General features: G+C 45.7%; 1 protein-coding gene across 3 annotated transcripts in view; it reads left to right on the top strand.

The window, feature by feature from the left end:
* Window positions 1-20,320, top strand: part of CA12 (carbonic anhydrase 12) — an 83,944-nt gene that overhangs the window by 42,958 nt on the left and 20,666 nt on the right. For all 3 annotated transcript variants that reach the window (XM_063926534.1, XM_063926535.1, XM_063926533.1), the window contains one exon: window positions 199-262. In XM_063926534.1, coding sequence (XP_063782604.1) covers window positions 199-262 — 64 coding nt within the window. The remainder of the gene's footprint in view (window positions 1-198; window positions 263-20,320) is intronic.

Raw genomic sequence — 20,320 nt, 5'->3', positions numbered from 1 at the left:
ATGTGAGTTGCGTGTACATGTGATCAGAGACTCCTTCTTCCCTGCTTCTACTGGGAGACTCATGGGGAATAGGCAAGTGCTGTATGGCTAAAGTTTTATGGGATAACAATGATGGGCTCGCTCTTACCATCAATGACTCAACACCATCCTAATTCATACTATGGGTCTAAAATCTTTTTTACTTGTTTTTTGATGCAGATTGGCTCTTTCAATCCTACATATGACAAAATCTTTTCTCAGCTGACAAATATCAAATACAAAGGTAAGTAAATGTGTGTGTCAGTATGTGGGTATGTCTCTTTAGCATGGATTACTCACCAATGTGATTGCCACATTCTGGGGGCTGAACATTATATACTGGTGTTATGCCTCATGATGATTGCAGTTACTGTAGCTAGTGCTTCTCACTCTTGTTCAATCCAAATCTATTCTGGGTGGGAAAACTCCTGTAGCTAACACAAGGTGTATTAGTATTTGAAATGCCCCATTGTTAACATGCTGTATACATATATTGAAAGTAGCTATTCAGTACATATTGCAGCCCCCCCCCCCAAATTATACAGCATGTTTAAACTTTAAATATACATAGAGATACATTTACTAAGGCGGGAAGTTTTTTTTTTTTTTTTTTAGAACTGGTGATACCAAGTAGAATCTGATTGGTTGCTATCTATCTAGCTGCTTCTAGAACAGGGATGGAGAACCTTCGGCCTTGCAGCTGTTATTGAACTACACATTCCAGCATGCTTTGCAACAGTTTTGCTATTTGGCCATGCTAAAACTGTTGCAGGGCATGCTGGGATGTGTAGTTCAACAACAGCTGGAGGGCCGAATGTTCCCCATCCCTGTTCTAGAAGATAGCTAGAATCTGATTGTTTGCTATGGGCAACATCCAAAGTTATTAAAATTAAAAAAATTAAAAAGCTCCCACCTTACCCCTTAGTGTGTAACGAACCCCATAGTAAATTTACCCCATAGTGTGTAACAGACTTAACGTTGTTTTAACTGGTGTATCTGTAATGGGTGTGCAGAGCAAATAGCCCTGAGTCAAGAGGCCCCACACTGCATGCCCTGCACCCATTGAATTTACTTACCTTGTGGGTGTCTGCATCATGTTCTAGATGCTTTCTTCAGAAATTTGGCAATGGTGTCATAAGGCTGTGGTGTCTAACAGACTATTAATGTCTTGTGCTGCATTGTAACAAGCAGCACTGCAAACATTGAAAGGAAAATGAAAGCTCAAGTTCCCCGGGACAACTCCACAATGGGCTACATGCAGGGGTGGATTGGGATGGAAAACTAGCCCGGGAAAACTCTGGAAGCAGCCTTTATGAAGGCAGGGGTTTGTTGAGGAGGGTGGGGTCTGTCGAGGTGGAACGGACGTGGCCTTCTTTTCATCCTTCGCTGCAGTTGGGTCTGCCACTTCATGCTAATGCTACTACAAACCTGTCACCTTCGGTTGCACCTTCTGCTAGGTGCAAATCATCCATTTGAGTGTGGCCTCCAATGTTAGCGATTCAGACTCTCTGCACTGAGCCACTTTCAGCAACAAGCCCGCAAAATTCCATACTGCACTACACCTGCATCTGATTAGCAAACACCCTGTAACAACACAGGAATGCCCAACACATTTTCTAGGCACTTCTTTGTGGCTGTTACCTCTGTACAAACACCATCAGATATACAGTATCTGCCGCGCAACTCCAACAGAAAACATCTCTCTACTGCATCCAACATCGCCACTGGTCAGACTCAGAATCAGGCCCATAATGCTGTATACCATGCCATAGTGGTGCTTGCTATTTAAATATTCAGGGTAATTCAAAAGTCGCAGTACACCCTTTTGTTTCAAAAACTGTGCAGAAAATGGTCTTAGATTTAAGATGGCGCCCATGTTCGGTATATACCCTAAAAGATAGCCCACCTCACTCATACCTTACTGGAGTATTCCGTTTTCCCATTTCCTGCACAGTTTTTGAAACAAAAGGGTGTACTGCGACTTTTGAATTACCCTGTACTACGTAAGGGACATGCATATCTATATAATCTGTGTGTGTGTGTGTATATGTATGTATGTATATGTGTGTGTATATATATATATATATATATATATATATATATATATATATATATATATATATATATATATATATATATATATATATATATATATATATATTTCTCTAACGTCCTAAGTGGATGCTGGGGACTCCGTAAGGACCATGGGGAATAGCGGCTCCGCAGGAGACTGGGCACATCTAAAGAAAGCTTTAGGACTAACTGGTGTGCACTGGCTCCTCCCCCTATGACCCTCCTCCAAGCCTCAGTTAGATTTCTGTGCCCGACGAGAAGGGTGCACACTAGGGGCTCTCCTGAGCTTCTTAGTGAAAGTTTTAGTTTAGGTTTGTTATTTTCAGTGAGACCTGCTGGCAACAGGCTCACTGCATCGAGGGACTAAGGGGAGAAGAAGCGAACTCACCTGCGTGCAGAGTGGATTGGGCTTCTTGGCTACTGGACATTAGCTCCAGAGGGACGATCACAGGCCCAGCCTGGATGGGTCCCGGAGACGCGCCGCCGGCCCCCTTACAGAGCCAGAAGAGCGAAGAGGTCTGGAAAAATCGGCGGCAGAAGACGTTCCTGTCTTCAATAAGGTAGCGCACAGCACTGCAGCTGTGCGCCATTGCTCTCAGCACACTTCATACTCCGGTCACTGAGGGTGCAGGGCGCTGGGGGGGGCGCCCTGAGACGCAATAAAACATGATAAAAATACCTTACATGGCAAAAAATACATCACATATAGCTCCTGGGCTATATGGATGCATTTAACCCCTGCCAGAATATACAGAAAAACGGGAGATAAGGCCACCGAAAAGGGGGCGGAGCCTATCTCCTCAGCACACTGGCGCCATTTTCCCTCACAGCTCAGTTGGAGGGAAGCTCCCTGGCTCTTCCCTGCAGTCACTACACTACAGAAAGGGTTAAAAAAAAGAGAGGGGGGCACTAATTAGGCGCAGTATTAAAACATACAGCAGCTATAAGGGGAAAAACACTTATATAAGGTTATCCCTGTATATATATATATATATATATATATATATATATATATATATATATATATAGCGCTCTGGTGTGTGCTGGCATACTCTCCCTCTGTCTCCCCAAAGGGCTAGTGGGGTCCTGTCCTCTATCAGAGCATTCCCTGTGTGTGTGCTGTGTCGGTACGTTTGTGTCGACATGTATGAGGAGAAAAATGATGTGGAGACGAAGCAGAGTGTCTGTAACAGTGATGTCACCACCTAGGGGGTCGACACCTGAGTGGATGTACTGTTGAAAATTACGTGACAGTGTCAGCTCTGTATAAAAAAAAAAAAACCAGTGGTTGACATGAGACAGCCAGCTACTCAGCTTGTGCCTGTCCAGACGTCTCATAGGCCGTCAGGGGCTCTAAAGCGCCCGTTACCTCAGATGGCAGATACAGACGCCGACACGGATACTGACTCCTGTGTCGACGGTGAAGAGACAACCGTGATTTCCAGTAGGGCCACACGTTACATGATTGAGACAATGGAAAATGTTTTATACATTTCTGATAATACGAGTACCACCAAAAAGGGGTATTATGTTCGGTGAGGGAAAAACTACCTGTAGTTTTCCTGAATCTGAGAAATAAAATGAGGTGTGTGATGATGCGTGGGTTTCCCCCCGATAACAATTGATAATTTCTTAAAAAGTATTGGTGTATACCCTTTCCCGCCAGAGGTTAGGGTGCGTTGGGAAACACCCCCTAGGGGGGATAAGGCGCTCACACGCTTGTAAGAACAAGGGCTCTACCCTCTCATGAGATGGCCGCCCTTAAGGATCCTGCTGATAGAAAACAGGAGGGTATCCAAAAATGTATTCACACACATACTGGTGTTATACTGCGACCAGCAATCGCCTCAGCCTGGAGGTGCAGTGCTGGGTTGGCATGGTCGGATTCCCTGACTGGAAATATTGATATCCTAGATAAGGATAGTATATTATTGCCTATAGAGCATTTAAAAGATGCATTTCTATATATGCATGATGCACAGCGGAATATTTGCCGACTGGCATCAAGTATAAGTGCGTTGTCCAATTCTACCAGTAAAATGGTCAGGTGATGCGGATTCCAAACGGCATTTGGAAGTATTGCCTTTGAAAAGGGACATTTGGGGTCGGTCTTTTAGACCTGGTGGCCACGGCAACAACTGGGAAATCCACGTTTGTACCCCAGGTCGCCTCTCAAAATAAGACGCCGTATTATCAGGCGCAGTCCTTTGTTGGCAAGCGGACAAAAGGTTCCTCTTTTCTGCTCGTGACAGAGGGAGAGGAAAAAGGCTGAAGAGATTAGCCAGTTCCCAGGAACAGAAACCCTTTCCCGCCTCTGCCAAGCCCTCAGTATGACGCTAGGGCCTTACAAGCTCGGGCACGGTGGGGGCCCGTTCTCAATGAATTTCAGTGCGCAGTGGGCTCACTCGCAAGTAGACCCCTGGATCCTTCAGGTAATATCTCAAGGGTACATATTGGAATTCGAGACGTCTCCCCCTCGCCGTTTCCAAAAGTCGGCTTTACCGACGTCTCCCTCTGACAGGGAGGCAGTTTTGGAAGCCATTCACAAGCTGTATTCCCAGCAGGTGATAATCAAGGTACCCCTCCTGCAACAGGGAACGGGGTATTATTCCACACTATTGTGGTACCGAAGCCAGACGGCTCGGTGAGACCGATTCTAAATCTAAATCTAAAATCTAAAATCTTTGAACACTTACATACAGAGGTTCAAATTCAAGATTGAGTCACTCAGAGCAGTGATTGCGAACCTGGAAGAAGGGGACTACATGATGTCTCGGGACATCAAGGATGCTTACCTTCATGTCAAAATTTACCCTTCTCACCAAGGGTACCTCAGGTTATGGTACAGAACTGTCACTATCAGTTCAGACGCTGCCGTAGGGATGGTCCACGGCACCCCGGGTCTTTACCAAGGTAATGGCCGAAATGATATCCCTTCGAAGGAAGGAAATTTTAGTTATCCCTTACTTGGACGATTCCCTGATAAGGGTAAGATCCAGGGAACAGTTGGAAGTCGGTGTAGCACTATCTCAGGTAGTGTTGCGGCAGCACGATTGGATTCTCAATATTCCAAAATCGCAGCTGGTTCCGACGACTTGTCTTCTGTTCCTAGGGATGTTCCTGGACACAGTCCAGAAAAAAGGTGTTTCTCCCGGAAGAGAAAGCCAGGGAGTTATCCGAGCTAGTCAGGAACCTCCTAAAACCGAACCAAGTCTCAGTGCATCAATGCACAAGGGTTCTGGGTAAAAATGGTGGCTTCCTACGAAGCAATCCCATTCGTTAGATTCCACGCAAGAACTTTCCAGTGGAACCTACTGGACAAATGGTCCGGGTCGCATTTTCAGATGCATCAGCGGATAACCCCTGTCACCAAGGACAAGGGTATCCATCCTGTGGTGGTTGCAGAGTGCTCATCTTCTAGAGGGCCGCAGATTCGGCATTCAGGACTGGGTCCTGGTGACCACGGATGCCAGCCTGCGGGGCTGGGGAGCAGTCACACAGGGAAGGAATATCCAGGGCTTAGGGTCAAGCCTGGATACATCACTTCACATAAATATCCTGAAGCTAAGGGCCATTTACAATGCTCTAAGCTTAGCAAGACCTCTGCTTCAAGGTCAGCCGGTGTTGATCCAGTCGGACAACATCATGGCAGTCACCCACGTAAACAGACAGGGTGGCACAAGAAGCAGGAGGGCAATGGCAGAAGCTGCAGGGATTCTTCGCTGGGCGGAAAATCATGTGATAGCACTGTCAACAGTATTCATTCCGGGAGTGGACAACTGGGAAGCAGACTTCCTCAGCACGACCTCCACCCGGGAGAGTGGGGACTTCACCCAGAAGTCGTCCACATGATTAAAAAACTCGACAGGTATTGCGCCAGGTCAAGAGACCCTCAGGCAATAGTTGTAGACGCTCTGGTAACACCGTGGGTGTACCAGTCAGTGTATGTGTTCCCTCCTCTGCCTCTCATACCCAAGGTACTGAGATTGATAAGATGGAGATGAGAAAGCACTATATTCGTGGCTCCGGATTGGCCAAGAAGGACTTGGTGACCGGAACTTCAAGAGATGCTCACGGAGGATCCGTGGCCTCTACCTCTAAGAAGGGACCTGCTCCAGCAAGGACCCTGTCTGTTCCAAGACTTACCGCGGCTGCGTTTGACGGCATGCTGGTTGAACACCGGATCCTGAAGGAAAAAAGGCATTCCGGATGAAGTCATCCATATCCTGATCTAAAGCCAGGAAGGATGTAACCGCAAAAACATTATCACCGCAATTGGCGAAAATATGTTGCGTAGTGCGAGGCCAGTAAGGCCCGACGGAGGAAATTCAACTGGGTCGATTCCTACATTTCCTGCAAACAGGAGTGTCTATGGGCCTGAAATTGGGGTCCATTAAGGTTCAAATTTCGGCCCTGTCAATTTTCTTCCAAAAAGAACTAGCTTCAGTCCCTGAAGTTTAGACGTTTGTAAAAGGGGTACTGCATATACAGCCTCCTTTTGTGCCTCCAGTGGCAATTTGGGATCTCAATGTAGTTTGGGTTCCAAAAGTCACATTGGTTTGAACCACTTAAATCTGTGGAGTTAAAATATCTCACATGGAAAGTGGTCATGCTGTTGGCCCTGGCCTGGGCCAGGCGCGTGTCAGAATTGGCGGCTTTATCCTGTAAAAGCCCTTATCTGATTTTCCATTCGGACAGGGCGGAATTGAGGACTCGTCCTCAGTTTCTCCCTAAGGTGGTTCCAGCGTTTTCACCTGAACCAACCTATTGTGGTGCCTGCGGCTACTAGGGACTTGGAGGAATCCAAGTTGCTGGATGTTGTCAGGGCCCTGAAAATATTCCAGGACGGCTGGAGTCAGGAAATCTGACTCGCTGTTTATCCTGTATGCACCCAACAAGCTGGGTGCTCCTGCTTCTAAGCAGACTATTGCTCGTTGGATTTGTAGTACAATTCAGCTTGCACATTCCACAGCTAAATCTGTAAAAGCCCGTTCCACAAGGAAAGTGGGCTCATCTTGGGCGACTGCCCGAGGGGTCTCGGCTTTACAACTTTGCCGAGCAGCTACTTGGTCAGGGGCAAACACGTTTGCTAAATTCTACAAATTTGATACCCTGGCTGAGGAGGACCTGGAGTTCTCTCATTCGGTGCTGCAGAGTCATCCGCACTCTCCCGCCCGTTTGGGAGCTTTGGTATAATCCCCATGGTCCTGACGGAGTCCCCAGCATCCACTTAGGACGTTAGAGAAAATAAGAATTTACTTACCGATAATTCTATTTCTCATAGTCCGTAGTGGATGCTGGGCGCCCATCCCAAGTGCGGATTGTCTGCAATACTTGTACATAGTTATTGTTACAAAAATCGGGTTATTATTGTTGGGAGCCATCTTTTCAGAGGCTCCTCTGTTATCATACTGTTAACTGGGTTCAGATCACAAGTTATACGGTGTGATTGGTGTGGCTGGTATGAGTCTTACCCGGGATTCAAAATCCTTCCTTATTGTGTACGCTCGTCCGGGCACAGTATCCTAACTGAGGCTTGGAGGAGGGTCATAGGGGGAGGAGCCAGTGCACACCAGTTAGTCCTAAAGCTTTCTTTAGATGTGCCCAGTCTCCTGCGGAGCCGCTATTCCCCATGGTCCTTACGGAGTCCCCAGCATCCACTACGGACTATGAGAAATAGAATTATCGGTAAGTAAATTCTTATATATATATATATATATATATATATATATATATATATATATATATATATATATATATATATATATATATATATATATAATAATGTGCACCGGAAAATTTTTGGATTCGGTTCCGCGGCCGTGTTTTGGATTCGGACGGGTTTTGGCAAAGCCTCCCTGAAATTTTTTTGTTGGATTCGGGTGTTTAAAAACAAAACAAAAAAACCACTCACAAACAGCTTAAATTATATAATTTGGGGGTCATTTTGATCCCATAGTATTATTAACCTCAATAACCATAATTTACACTCATTTCCAGTCTATTCTGAACACCTCACACCTCACACCTCACAATATTATTTTTAGTCCTAAAATTTGCACCGAGGTCGTTGGATGACTAAGCTAAGCGACCCAAGTGGGCGGCACAAACACCTGGCCCATCTAGGACTGGCACTGCAGTGTCAGACAGGATGGCACTTAAAAAAAATTTAGCCCCAAACATCACATGATGCAGAGATTAATAAATTTAAAAAAAGAGGTGCAAGATGGAATTGTCCTTGGGCCCTCCGACCCACCCTTATGTTGTATAAACAGGACATGCACACTTTAACAAACCCATCAATTCAGCCACAGGGTCTGCCACACGACTGTGGCTGAAATGACTGGTTGGTTTGGGCCCCCACCAAAAAAGAAGCAATCAATCTCTCCTTGCACAAACTGGCTCTACATAGGCAAGATGTCCACCTCCTCCTCATCGTCCGATTCATCACCCCTTTCACTGTGTACATCCCCCTCCTCAGAGTATTAATTCATCCCCACTGGAATCCACCATCTCAGGTCCCTGTGTACTTTCTGGAGGCAATTGCTGGTGAATGTCTCCACGGAGGAATTGATTATAATTCATTTTGATGAACATCATCTTCTCCACATTTTCTGGAAGTAACCTCGTACGCCAATTGCTGACAAGGTGACGGGCTGCACTAAACACTCTTTCGGAGTACACACTGGAGGGGGGGCAACTTAGGTAAAATAAAGCAAGTTTGTGCAAGGGCCTCCAAATTGCCTTTTTCCTGCCAGTATACGTACGGACTGTCTGACGTGCCTACTTGGATGCGGTCACTCATATAATCCTCCACCATTCTTTCAATGGTGACAGAATCATATGCAGTGACAGTAGACGACATGTCAGTAATCGTTGGCAGGTCCTTCAGTCCGGACCAGATGTCAGCACTCACTCCAGACTGCCCTGACAGTCTGGAGCGAGTGGGCTCGGAATTCTTAGCCTTTTCTTCGCAGCCCCAGTTGTGGGAGAATGTGAAGGAGGAGCTGTTGACGGGTCACGTTCCGCTTAACTTGACAAGTGTCTCACCAGCAGGTCTTTGAACATGTGCAGACTTGTGTCTGCCGGAAAGAGAGATACAACGTAGGCTTTAAACCTAGGATCGAGCACGGTGGCCAAAATGTAGTGCTCTGATTTCAACAGATTGACCACCCGTGAATCCTGGTTAAGCGAATTAAGGGCTCCATCCACAAGTCCCACATGCCTAGCGGAATCGCTCCATTTTAGCTCCTCCTTCAATCTCTCCAGCTGCTTCTGCAAAAGCCTGATGAGGGGAATGACCTGACTCAGGCTGGCAGTGTCTGAACTGACTTCACGTGTGGCAAGTTCAAAGGGTTGCAGAACCTTGCACAACGTTGAAATCATTCTCCACTGCGCTTGAGTCAGGTGTATTCCCCCTCCTTTGCCTATATCGTAGGCAGATGTATAGGCTTGAATGGCCTTTTGCTGCTCCTCCATCCTCTGAAGCATATAGAGGGTTGAATTCCACCTCGTTACCACCTCTTGCTTCAGATGATGGCGGGGCAGGTTCAGGTGTGTTTGCTGGTGCTCCAGTCTTCGGCACGCGGTGGCTGAATGCCGAAAGTGGCCCGCAATTCTTCGGGCCACCGACAGCATCTCTTGCACGCCCCTGTCGTTTTTTTAAAAATTCTGCACCACCAAATTCAATGTATGTGCAAAACATGGGACATGCTGGGATTTGCCCACATGTAATGCACGCACAATATTGGTGGCGTTGTCCGATGTCACAAATCCCCAGGAGAGTCCAATTGGGGTAAGCCATTCTGCGATGATGTTCCTCAGTTTCCGTAAGAGGTTGTCAGCTGTGTGCCTCTTCTGGAAAGCGGTGATACAAAGCGTAGCCTGCCTAGGAACGAGTTGGCGTTTGCAAGATGCTGCTACTGGTGCCGCCGCTGCTGTTCTTGCTGCGGAAGGCAATACATCTACCCAGTGGGCTGTCACAGTCATATAGTCCTGAGTCTGCCCTGCTCCTCTTGTCCACATGTCCGTGGTTAAATGGACATTGGGTACAACTGCATTTTTTAGGACACTGGTGACTCTTTTTCTGACGACTGTGTACATTCTCGGTATCGCCTGCCTAGAGAAGTGGAACCTAGATGGTATTTGGTACCGGGGACACAGTACCTGAAGCAATTCTCTAATTCCCTGTGAATTAACGGTGGATACCGGACACACGTTTAACACCAACACAGCTGCCAAGACCTGAGTAATCCGCTTTGCAGCAGGATGACTGCTGTGATATTTCATCTTCCTCGCAAAGGACTGTTGGACAGTCAATTGCTTACTGGAAGTTGTACAAGTGGTCTTCCGACTTCCCCTCTGGGATGACGATCGACTCCCAGCAGCAACAACAGCAGCGCCAGCAGAAGTAGGCGTTACACTCAAGGATCCATCGGAGGAATCCCAGTTAGGAGAGGACTCGTCAGACCTGCCAGTGACGTGGCCTGCAGTAATATTGGCGTTCCTGTCTAAGTAGGAGGAAATCGACACTGAGGGAGTTGGTGGTGTGGTTTGCAGGAGCTTGGGTACAAGAGGAAGGGATTTAGTTGTCAGTGGACTGCTTCCGCTGTCACCCAAAGTTTTTGAACTTGTCAATGACTTCTGATGAATGCGCTCCAGGTGACGTATAAGGGAGGATGTTCCTAGGTGGTTAACGTCCTTACCCCTACTTATTACAGCTTGACAAAGGCAACACACAGCTTGACACCTGTTGTCCGCATTTCTGTTAACATAATTCCACACTGAAGAGGTGATTTTTTTTTTTTTTAATTTGACCAGGCATGTCAATGGCCATATTCATCCCACGGACTACAGGTGTCTCCCTGGGTGCCTGACTTAAACAAACCACCTCACCATCAGAATCCTCCTTGTCAATTTCCTCCTCAGCGCCAGCAGCACCCATATCCTCATCCTGGTGTACTTCAACAGTGACATCTTCAATTTGACTATCAGGAACTGGACTGCGGGTGCTCCTTACAGCACTTGCAGGGGGCGTGCAAATGGTGGAAGGCACCACCTCTTCCCGTCCAGTGTTGGGAAGGTCAGGCATCGCAACCGACACAATTGGACTCTCCTTGGGGATTTGTGATTTAGAAGAACGCACAGTTCTTTGCTGTGCTTTTGTTATCTTAACTCTTTTTTTTCAGTTTTCTAGCGGGAGGATGAGTGCTTCCATCCTCATGTGAAGCTGAACCACTAGCCATGAACATAGGCCAGGGCCTCAGCCGTTCCTTGCCACTCCGTGTCCTAAATGGCATATTGGCAAGTTTACGCTTCTCCTCAGACGCTTTTAATTTAGTTTTTTGGGTCATTTTACTGAACTTTAGTTTTTTGGATTTTACATGCTCTCTACTATGACATTGGGCATCGGCCTTGGCAGACGATGTTGATGGCATTTCATCGTCTCGGCCATGACTAGTCAGGGCCGTCTTTTCATATGGGTTCAATGGGCTCTTTCCCAAGGGCCCCAGGAGTATAAGGGCTGATAGCTGAGGGTCCCCTCTTTCCAGGGGTACCAGATTTTTTTAAATCGACCTTGGGGAACCGGAGATAGCCGACTTGAAAGCAGTGGTCCCCATCCAAGCCTGTTAATTGCTCTTCCCAGTCAGATATCTCGAGTTCTGTCTGATTTAGCGTTTTTCTGAGGGTATAATCCGAAAGCTGCGACTCTCCCCTTTTGGTGGACACTGGCAGCTTGTCACTACTATGCCCAGATCCAGAGATATCAGCCTTCAAGCAGCTGGCCCTTGCTCCAGCTCCACAATCCTGGTATGCAGTTTTAGATTTTCGTTGGTGGATTGCTCTGGCTCCTGAATTCTGACCCCCAAGTCCCCAGAACCTTCTGAAAGGTGGGACTTTCTAGTTTTTTGTATCCTATTCAAAGCTAAGAAATATATTTTTAGGAACTTGAGATATCTGCAGTTAAGTAAGCTGCCCTCCCACCGGAAAATGATAAATATTAAGCCTATTCCACTGTCCACCCCTCTCCTACGTATTAAACACCCCCTACTACCCTGGAAGTCATGTACCAGGGCTTCTTCATTCAGCCCAATGCCCCCTTCTACAGTTTAGCCCCATCTGTGCAGTAAAAGAGTAATTAGCATAAACTACTGCTCCAGGTCCTACATGCTGAGTGGAAGATAGAACACCCCCTACCGCCCGCAGGACATCAAAGCTACCGCTGATAGCACCCCCCCTCCCCCCCCACCCCTGGATGATGGGCAGGGGGCCCAGTGCATTGCTGTGTTAAGACGGCCCTGTGACTAGTGGCAGCAGCTTCAGCACGAGGTGGAAGTGGATCTTGATCTTTCCCTATTTTACCCTCCACATTTTTGTTCTCCATTTTTTAATGTGTGGAATTATATGCCAGTAATATATCAATAGCAATGGCCTACTGTACTGTACTATATATGTTTACTGTTGGTCACCAAAATGCTGCACTGTAATACTATATAGTGTATATTAGTGATGAGCGGGTTCGGTTCGTCGGAATCCGAACCCCCCAGAACGTCACCCATTTTACACGGTTCCGAGGCAGATTCGAATCTTCCCGCCTTGCTCGGTTAACCCGAGCGCGCCCGAACGTCATCATCCCGCTGTCGGATTCTCGTGAGATCCGGATTCTATATAAGGAGCCGCGCGTCGCCGCCATTTTTCACTCGTGCATTGGAAATGATAGTGAGAGAACGTGGCTGGCGTCCTCTCCGTTTTATTCAGGTGGCTGCAAATATCTGTGCTCACTGCTTTGTGGGGACTGGGGACCAGCAGTATTATATAGGAGGAGTACAGTGCAGAGTTTTGCTGACCAGTGACCACCAGTATTATACGTTCTCTGCCTGAAAAACGCTCCATATTTGTTCTCGGTGTGCTGCATATATCTGTGCTCACACTGCTTTATTGTGGGACTGGGGACCAGCAGTATTATATAGGAGGAGTACAGTGCAGAGTTTTGCTGACCAGTGACCACCAGTATTATACGTTCTCTGCCTGAAAAACGCTCCATATCTGTGCTCAGTGTGCTGCATATATCTGTGCTCACACTGCTTTATTGTGGGGACTGGGGACCAGCAGTATTATATAGGAGGAGTACAGTGCAGAGTTTTGCTGACCAGTGACCACCAGTATTATATGTTATCTGCCTGAAAAACGCTCCATATCTGTGCTGCATTGTAGTATATAGTAGGAGTACAGTGCATAATTTTGCTGACCACCAGTATATAATATATAGCAGTACGGTACAGTAGGCCACTGCTCTACCTACCTCTGTGTCGTCAAGTATACTATCCATCCATACCTGTGGTACATTTCAGTTGTGCGCAGTATATATAGTAGTAGGCCATTGCTATTGATACTGGCATATAATTCCACACATTAAAAAATGGAGAACAAAAATGTGGAGGGTAAAATAGGGTAAGATCAAGATTCACTTCCACCTCGTGCTGAAGCTGCTGCCACTAGTCATGGCCGAGACGATGAAATGCCATCAACGTCGTCTGCCAAGGCCGATGCCCAATGTCATAGTAGAGAGCATGTAAAATCCAAAAAACTAAAGTTCAGTAAAATGACCCAAAAATCTAAATTAAAAGCGTCTGAGGAGAAGCGTAAACTTGCCAATATGCCATTTACGACACGGAGTGGCAAGGAACGGCTGAGGCCCTGGCCTATGTTCATGGCTAGTGGTTCAGCTTCACATGAGGATGGAAGCACTCATCCTCTCGCTAGAAAACTGCAGTGCCACTCCTAGATGGGCCAGGTGTTTGTGTCGGCCACTTGGGTCGCTTAGCTTAGTCACACGGCTACCTCATTGCGCCTCTTTTTTTCATTGCATCATGTGCTGTTTGGGGACTATTTTTTAAATCTGCCATCCTGTCTGACACTGCAGTGCCACTCCTAGATGGGCCAGGTGTTTGTGTCGGCCACTTGGGTCGCTTAGCTTAGTCATCCAGCGACCTCGGTGCAAATTTTAGGACTAAAACTAATATTGTGAGGTGTTCAGAATAGACTGAGTAGAATAGATCTCGGAGAACCGAACCCGCTCATCTCTAAAATAAATATATATATATATATATATATTGATAAAGCTAAATATATTTATCTTACATAAAACCCTCTAAAAGGTGGAGGAACACAGTACGCTATTGGCGTATGGTATACCGTAAGGGTACGCACGTTGCGTAACAATCGCTTAGCCGTAGTCGAGACGCTCGAGCATCTCGTTCGCTTACGGCCAAGAGATCACAGGCAGGCACGCTATAGGCTGCCGACTAACGTAATGATACGCTATTAGCGTAGCGGACGCTCGGGACCACGAAGAGATCACCAGCGGCGCAGACGCTCACAATGTTAAACCTTTATAACTATACCATAAACAATGTACTTATACTGTAAACCCTTGTGCAATGATCAGGTGAAAATGCAACACAGTGTAAGATGGTTTACACTAAAGCTGTTTGAGCGATAGAGACGCTCCAATTACCCACTGCAATATAATGAACACACACACATTACCGGTCTAAGGGTCTAACGCCTTTTAAGGAAATGAATGAACGTTCAAAAAGAATAATACAATACAAGTCATACACTACCAATATAACAGACTACCTAACCAGATAACTACACATGAAATACAATAGCAGTACAATAACAATATAAGAGAAACGAGAGAGAAAAGGGAGAAGAGAGAGAGAGAGAGATATGGCTCACAATAACAAGAAAGACAATATGATTGCGGAGAAAACTTACGCTCAAGGGAAACAATCGCATGCGCCTCTGGATATCCAGCTCCCGATTATCAGCAATGAGAACCGTTGAAGAGAATAGAGAGCTGGATCAGGTCGCTTGTCCTTTTATACCCTACACATAATACTGTACAATGGTCCCTATATTCTTATTGTTCATTGGACACAGGAATTCGTCTTCGCATTATAACAAAAGGTCATAGGTTGATTCATACAGGTGGGCTGTGACTATTTCCAACTGCTCAGGTGGGTGGGAAACTAGATTTCCCGCCGCATGGATAATAAAGTGCAAATAATAGTAAAAGTCCATAAACTTCTTATGTCCATAACTATTCGCACGAGCGAGTAATCCGCTTCAAACCAACACCGGAATATTGCTAATTAAATACTCTTCCGATGGATACTAAACACCACTGTATAACCCTTGTCTGACCCTTCGTATCAAACAAAGAGGGATCTCTTTGTCTATGAACATGCTACATTAACTAAACTTTCAGATTCTATCAAAGGGACCATAATCTACAAAATACATTATATGGTGAAAATATGTAACGATTGAGTCGCACGCTAGGCGCACATAAACTCTACCGTAAATGCGCATACCGTGCGCCTGCGGGTGCACATAACAGCGAGTATGCGCACGCACGGGAGAGCGTACGCACGCGCAGCGGGGACACATATGAGGTGCAAATATGGCAGTGTGCATCATGATATTTTTCTGACTTTAACAGTCCACCCTTTGGCAGTCACCAATAACTGCCACTTTCTAAAACATTTCAAAACGAGAAAAATATATGTCATGTGTTAATATTTCTATGGTTGGGTAGGGGAGGAGAGGAGAAGGTAGGAAACGGGTATGACCTAGTGAGATAGCAGAAGCATGTGTGTATGAATCCATGTTTGGAGGGGTCATGTATCATCGTGCCGTACGTGTTTTAAATCAAGCTTCGAGGTATTGCGAAGTATACATTTGAATTCCTTCTTATCCCGTGGTACGGGTCTGTGGATGGGCTGTCAAACTTTACCGAGCTCTCTTCGGCTTTTGATTGCAACAAAATGGGGGAGCACATTTTAGTTGATGATACATGAATGGGGGAATATGTGAATGCTGATATCTGCGCCGGTACTGCCTATCGACTATGTGTGTGCTTTACCTGAAGGTTGTAGAGATGAAGATAAGAAACAATTATGGTAAATGCAGTGGTATTCTATGTCAGGTTAATGAACATTTGTCGGTTGAAGTCTTGTCTGGTGTCTGTTGAATGCAGTCTTCTTTGGGTTTTTGCCAAAAAAGTGCGGGCAAAAAGCTTTGTCAATGTCCATAGACTTACAAAAGTGTTGGGCTAGCGTAAATTTAAAATTTCTAGGGAAACTGGGGGTCTATGGCATAGTTCATCAATTATCTGTGTACAAGGTTGTCAAAACTTCTTCTTTAATCCATCTGTTGTCTGTATACAGGATCGCCAAATTCCTCTTCCAAGTGGGTCTTTTTACCTTGGAGATAAACGAGAAACAGGTGAAAGAAACGGACCGCAGAATCGCATTTTCATCACATCATTGTCTCTATCGTTGGGTCATAAATCAAATCCATTGGAATTATAATGTCCTCACTCCTTAAACTCATCACCTTAGTACTTCGTTTACACTTCGTTAAAGCCTGAACGCATCTAAATATCAAGCCAATCGATATGACAACATCTAGGATACATAGAAGAAACTTCCCTACATCCATTATGACTCCTTGAGCCCATTCTCCTAAACCAGAGAACCAATTTCGCGGGTTCAACCATGACACCCAACCGGTCAGCTCATTACCCACAGCAGCAAGGGTGAGATTATGTCTCCTGCGAAATTCCCATTTTAATTGGAGAATGTCGTCCATCTTTTGGTCTATGACCTCGACCGGATCCTCTGTGCTATTCGTAATATAAGTGCAGCATTTTACGCCGTACTGCGTTGCCAGTGTGACACAATATCCGCCTGTTACTGCTGTGAGGTAATTAAGAACCATCCTATGCTGAACCAGTTCTGTTTTATAAGCTTGAAGCTCCCTTCCGGTATACCTAAAAGTGTCGTCATACATTTCAGTGATATTGTCTAATAAATGTGCAAGCGCTGATATGTATTTATAATTCAACACTCCTCTGGCGGTGCGAGTGATGTCTAACGCGAGTAGAACCTGAATCCCGGTGGATTCATGGATCATGTCAGAGGCCGGATGCTCTGTTCTTTCTATTAGATGACGTTTAACGATGTGTTCGTAATGAGTATGAGTATAAGGAGCTTGGGCAACACGGTGAATATCTTTCATTTTTGTATGCTGTACAGTCATTACCTCAGGCAGTACTTTTCCAATATAACATAATCCTTCTGAGTTTGGGGTAAGCCACTTATACGCCTTCCTCCCACATATGAAATATGTATCATCGGGGAGAACATATGGGACGGAGTAGGACATAACCATATTACACATTTTCCATATGAAATTTCCTAGCCCTAATTCTCCCATCTGTTTAATACACGTATCAGTTTGTACGATATGTGCACAGTATCCTGGTGATACCTCTCCAACTTTCATGGTCTTACTTCCTAGGGTATACCTATATCGGAAAGATTTTCCACTACCGGCTATGTGGCGTATAAGCTCTGTATCTGTTGGCAATTCGTCTGCTCTATGTGAGAATGTCATGGTCTTGTTATTCCATGACACTTCCCAATTTCCCGGCTTTCGGGGATTGGAAATGTTATAGCACACTAAAGACCTATCCACATGGTATTGGTGGAGCTTTAAACTAGGAGGACTAGAGATACTAAACCTCTTGTCCACCGGCCTCCCACCACTTAACTCAAGTACCTCCCCTATCGTTAAAGGAAGTGGTACTAGCCCTGATTTGCTATGGCCTTGAGGTACTTGAGAGCATACCTAACAGTCTGTCTGATTTAGTACTTTACCCACTAAGGAGTGATAGTCACTCAATGGATGCCTGTCCATATGGATATTAAAACTGGATTGGCATCTCTTGATGCATCCATCCTCAATTATATTGTCACAATGCCTACAGATACAGTTTTCTTCAGCTAACAATCCTTCACAATTCCTTCTATGGTCAATGCTATCGGATCGTTTTCTGATACTCGCCTTTGCTTGTTGATTATGTTGTTCTTGGAAAATTACGCCTCCATCTTTGTCATCAGAACCCATTCCAGAACCTCTCTCGACCTCCATGGTACTCTCGCCGGAACAGACTGCTCTGGTCAACATCATGGTCAACGGGAAAATCCGGATCACAGTCTCTTGGGGCAAGTCCATCTTAGAGGAGGAAATGGAGAAAAATGAGAAGGGGGAAAGAAATACTTGAAGGAGGTGGGATGGGAAGTTGGAGAAAAACAATAAAAGGGAACAGGGGATCGACAACTGCTTCCGATCTTATGATTTTCAAAGCTCAGGTGCCGCCTCAGTCCTCCTGAAACAGACACTCCAGTGATACCACTTCCTCTACCGTCTGTTCTTTATCACGGGACCTCTCTGGATCAGCAACCTTCTTACAATGGGACGAATGAACCCAAGTCTCTCTCTCGGCAACCTTCAATGCTGTCGTGCTAATCAATAAGACTTGGTATGGTCCTTCCCATCTGTCAATAAGGCAACCTGAGCGTAGAAAATTCCGTATCATTACATAATCCCCAGGTTCAATGTCATGACAATTACTATCTGGCAAATCAGGAATCACTAACTTCAGATTGTCATTTTGATTCCTTAGCTGTCTACTCATGTTAACCAGGTATTTTACAGTCACTTCATTGTTACACTTCAAATCATCCTGAGGGTTAATCATAACATGTGGTTGTCGACCAAACAAGATTTCAAAGGGGGACAGATTAAGAGGGGACCTGGGAGTGGTTCTGATGCTGTATAGTACAATGGGTAAAGCTTCTGGCCATGTCAATCCTGTTTCTGCCATAACTTTGCTTAATTTATTTTTAATAGTGCTGTTCACTCTTTCCACCTTCGCACTCGCCTGGGGGCGATATGGAGTGTGCAGCTTACTATCAATTCCCATCAACTTACACATTCCTTGAAAGACATCACCTGTAAAATGGGTACCCCTATCACTTTCAATTATTCTAGGGATACCATATCTACACACAAATTCCTGCACAATTTTCTTAGCAGTAAACATAGCGGTATTTGTGGCCGCCGGAAATGCTTCGACCCAATTTGAGAACACATCTATACAAACAAGTACATATTTCAAATTTCGACAAGGGGGTAATTGAATAAAGTCAATCTGTATTACCTGAAAAGGGCCGCCTGTAGGTGGGATATGAGATGGTTCTGTTGGTATTGCCTTTCCGATATTCTTCCTCAAACAGGTAAGGCATGACATTGCTCTCTTACCTGCATGAGATGAAAATCCTGGGGCGCACCAATATGCTCTTTACCAACTTACACATTCCCTCCTTGCCCAGATGAGTCAGCCCGTGTGCTGCCTCAGCTAAACATGGAAGATATGCTCTAGGGGCCACTGGTTTACCTTGTCCATCCGTCCAGAGTCCTGAGGACTCCTGGCCATATCCTTTTGCCTTCCAGACTGCCTTTTCCTGTGTGGAACACAAATTTTGCATTTCACACAACTTCTGTGTGTTGATGGTATTAAATACCATCAGTTGTGTGGTGTCTGTCTGTCTGGGGGTACCAGCTGCTAACTTAGCAGCTTCGTCTGCTCGGCTGTTACCAAGTGATACTGGGTCCTGGCTATATGTGTGTGCATTACACTTGATAACAGCCACTCTGTCGGGTTCCTGTATCGCTGTTAGAAGCCTTTTGATGTGAGCTGCATGCGGTATCGGTGTACCAGCTGCCGTCATGAAATTTCTGAGGCGCCATAGGGCTCCGAAATCATGGACTACCCCGAAGGCGTATCTAGAATCGGTGTAGATATTGGCTGACTTTCCCTTAGCCAATTCACATGCTCTGGTTAGGGCAACCAGTTCAGCAACCTGGGCTGAGTGAGGTGGGCCTAGCGGTTCTGCTTCTATGGTGCCTTGGTCATCTACGACTGCGTATCCAGTACACAAGTCTCCCGAGTCTGACTGTCTGTGACAACTACCGTCAGTGTAGAAAGTAAGATCTACATCTTCCAGTGGGTTGTCACTGATGTCAGGCCTTGCCGTGAAATTTTGGGTCAAATATTCCATACAATCATGTGTGTCATCCTTTGTATTAAATCCTCCTTCCCCACCACTCTCATCCTCCACCCTTTGTGCCTGTCCAGGCACACCTGGGAGATATGTTGCAGGATTTAATGCACTGCATCTCCTTATGGTGATGTTTACGGGGGCCATTAGTGCCAATTCCCATCTTGTAAACCACGCTGATGAGACGTGCCTGGTTTGGGCCGAATTTAGCAAGGCTGACACTGCATGTGGTGTATGAATTGTGAGGTTGT

This window comes from Pseudophryne corroboree, chromosome 6 (genome assembly GCF_028390025.1).
Source record: "Pseudophryne corroboree isolate aPseCor3 chromosome 6, aPseCor3.hap2, whole genome shotgun sequence".
Taxonomy (NCBI): domain Eukaryota; kingdom Metazoa; phylum Chordata; class Amphibia; order Anura; family Myobatrachidae; genus Pseudophryne; species Pseudophryne corroboree.
This window is presented reverse-complemented; position numbering and strand designations above follow the sequence as displayed.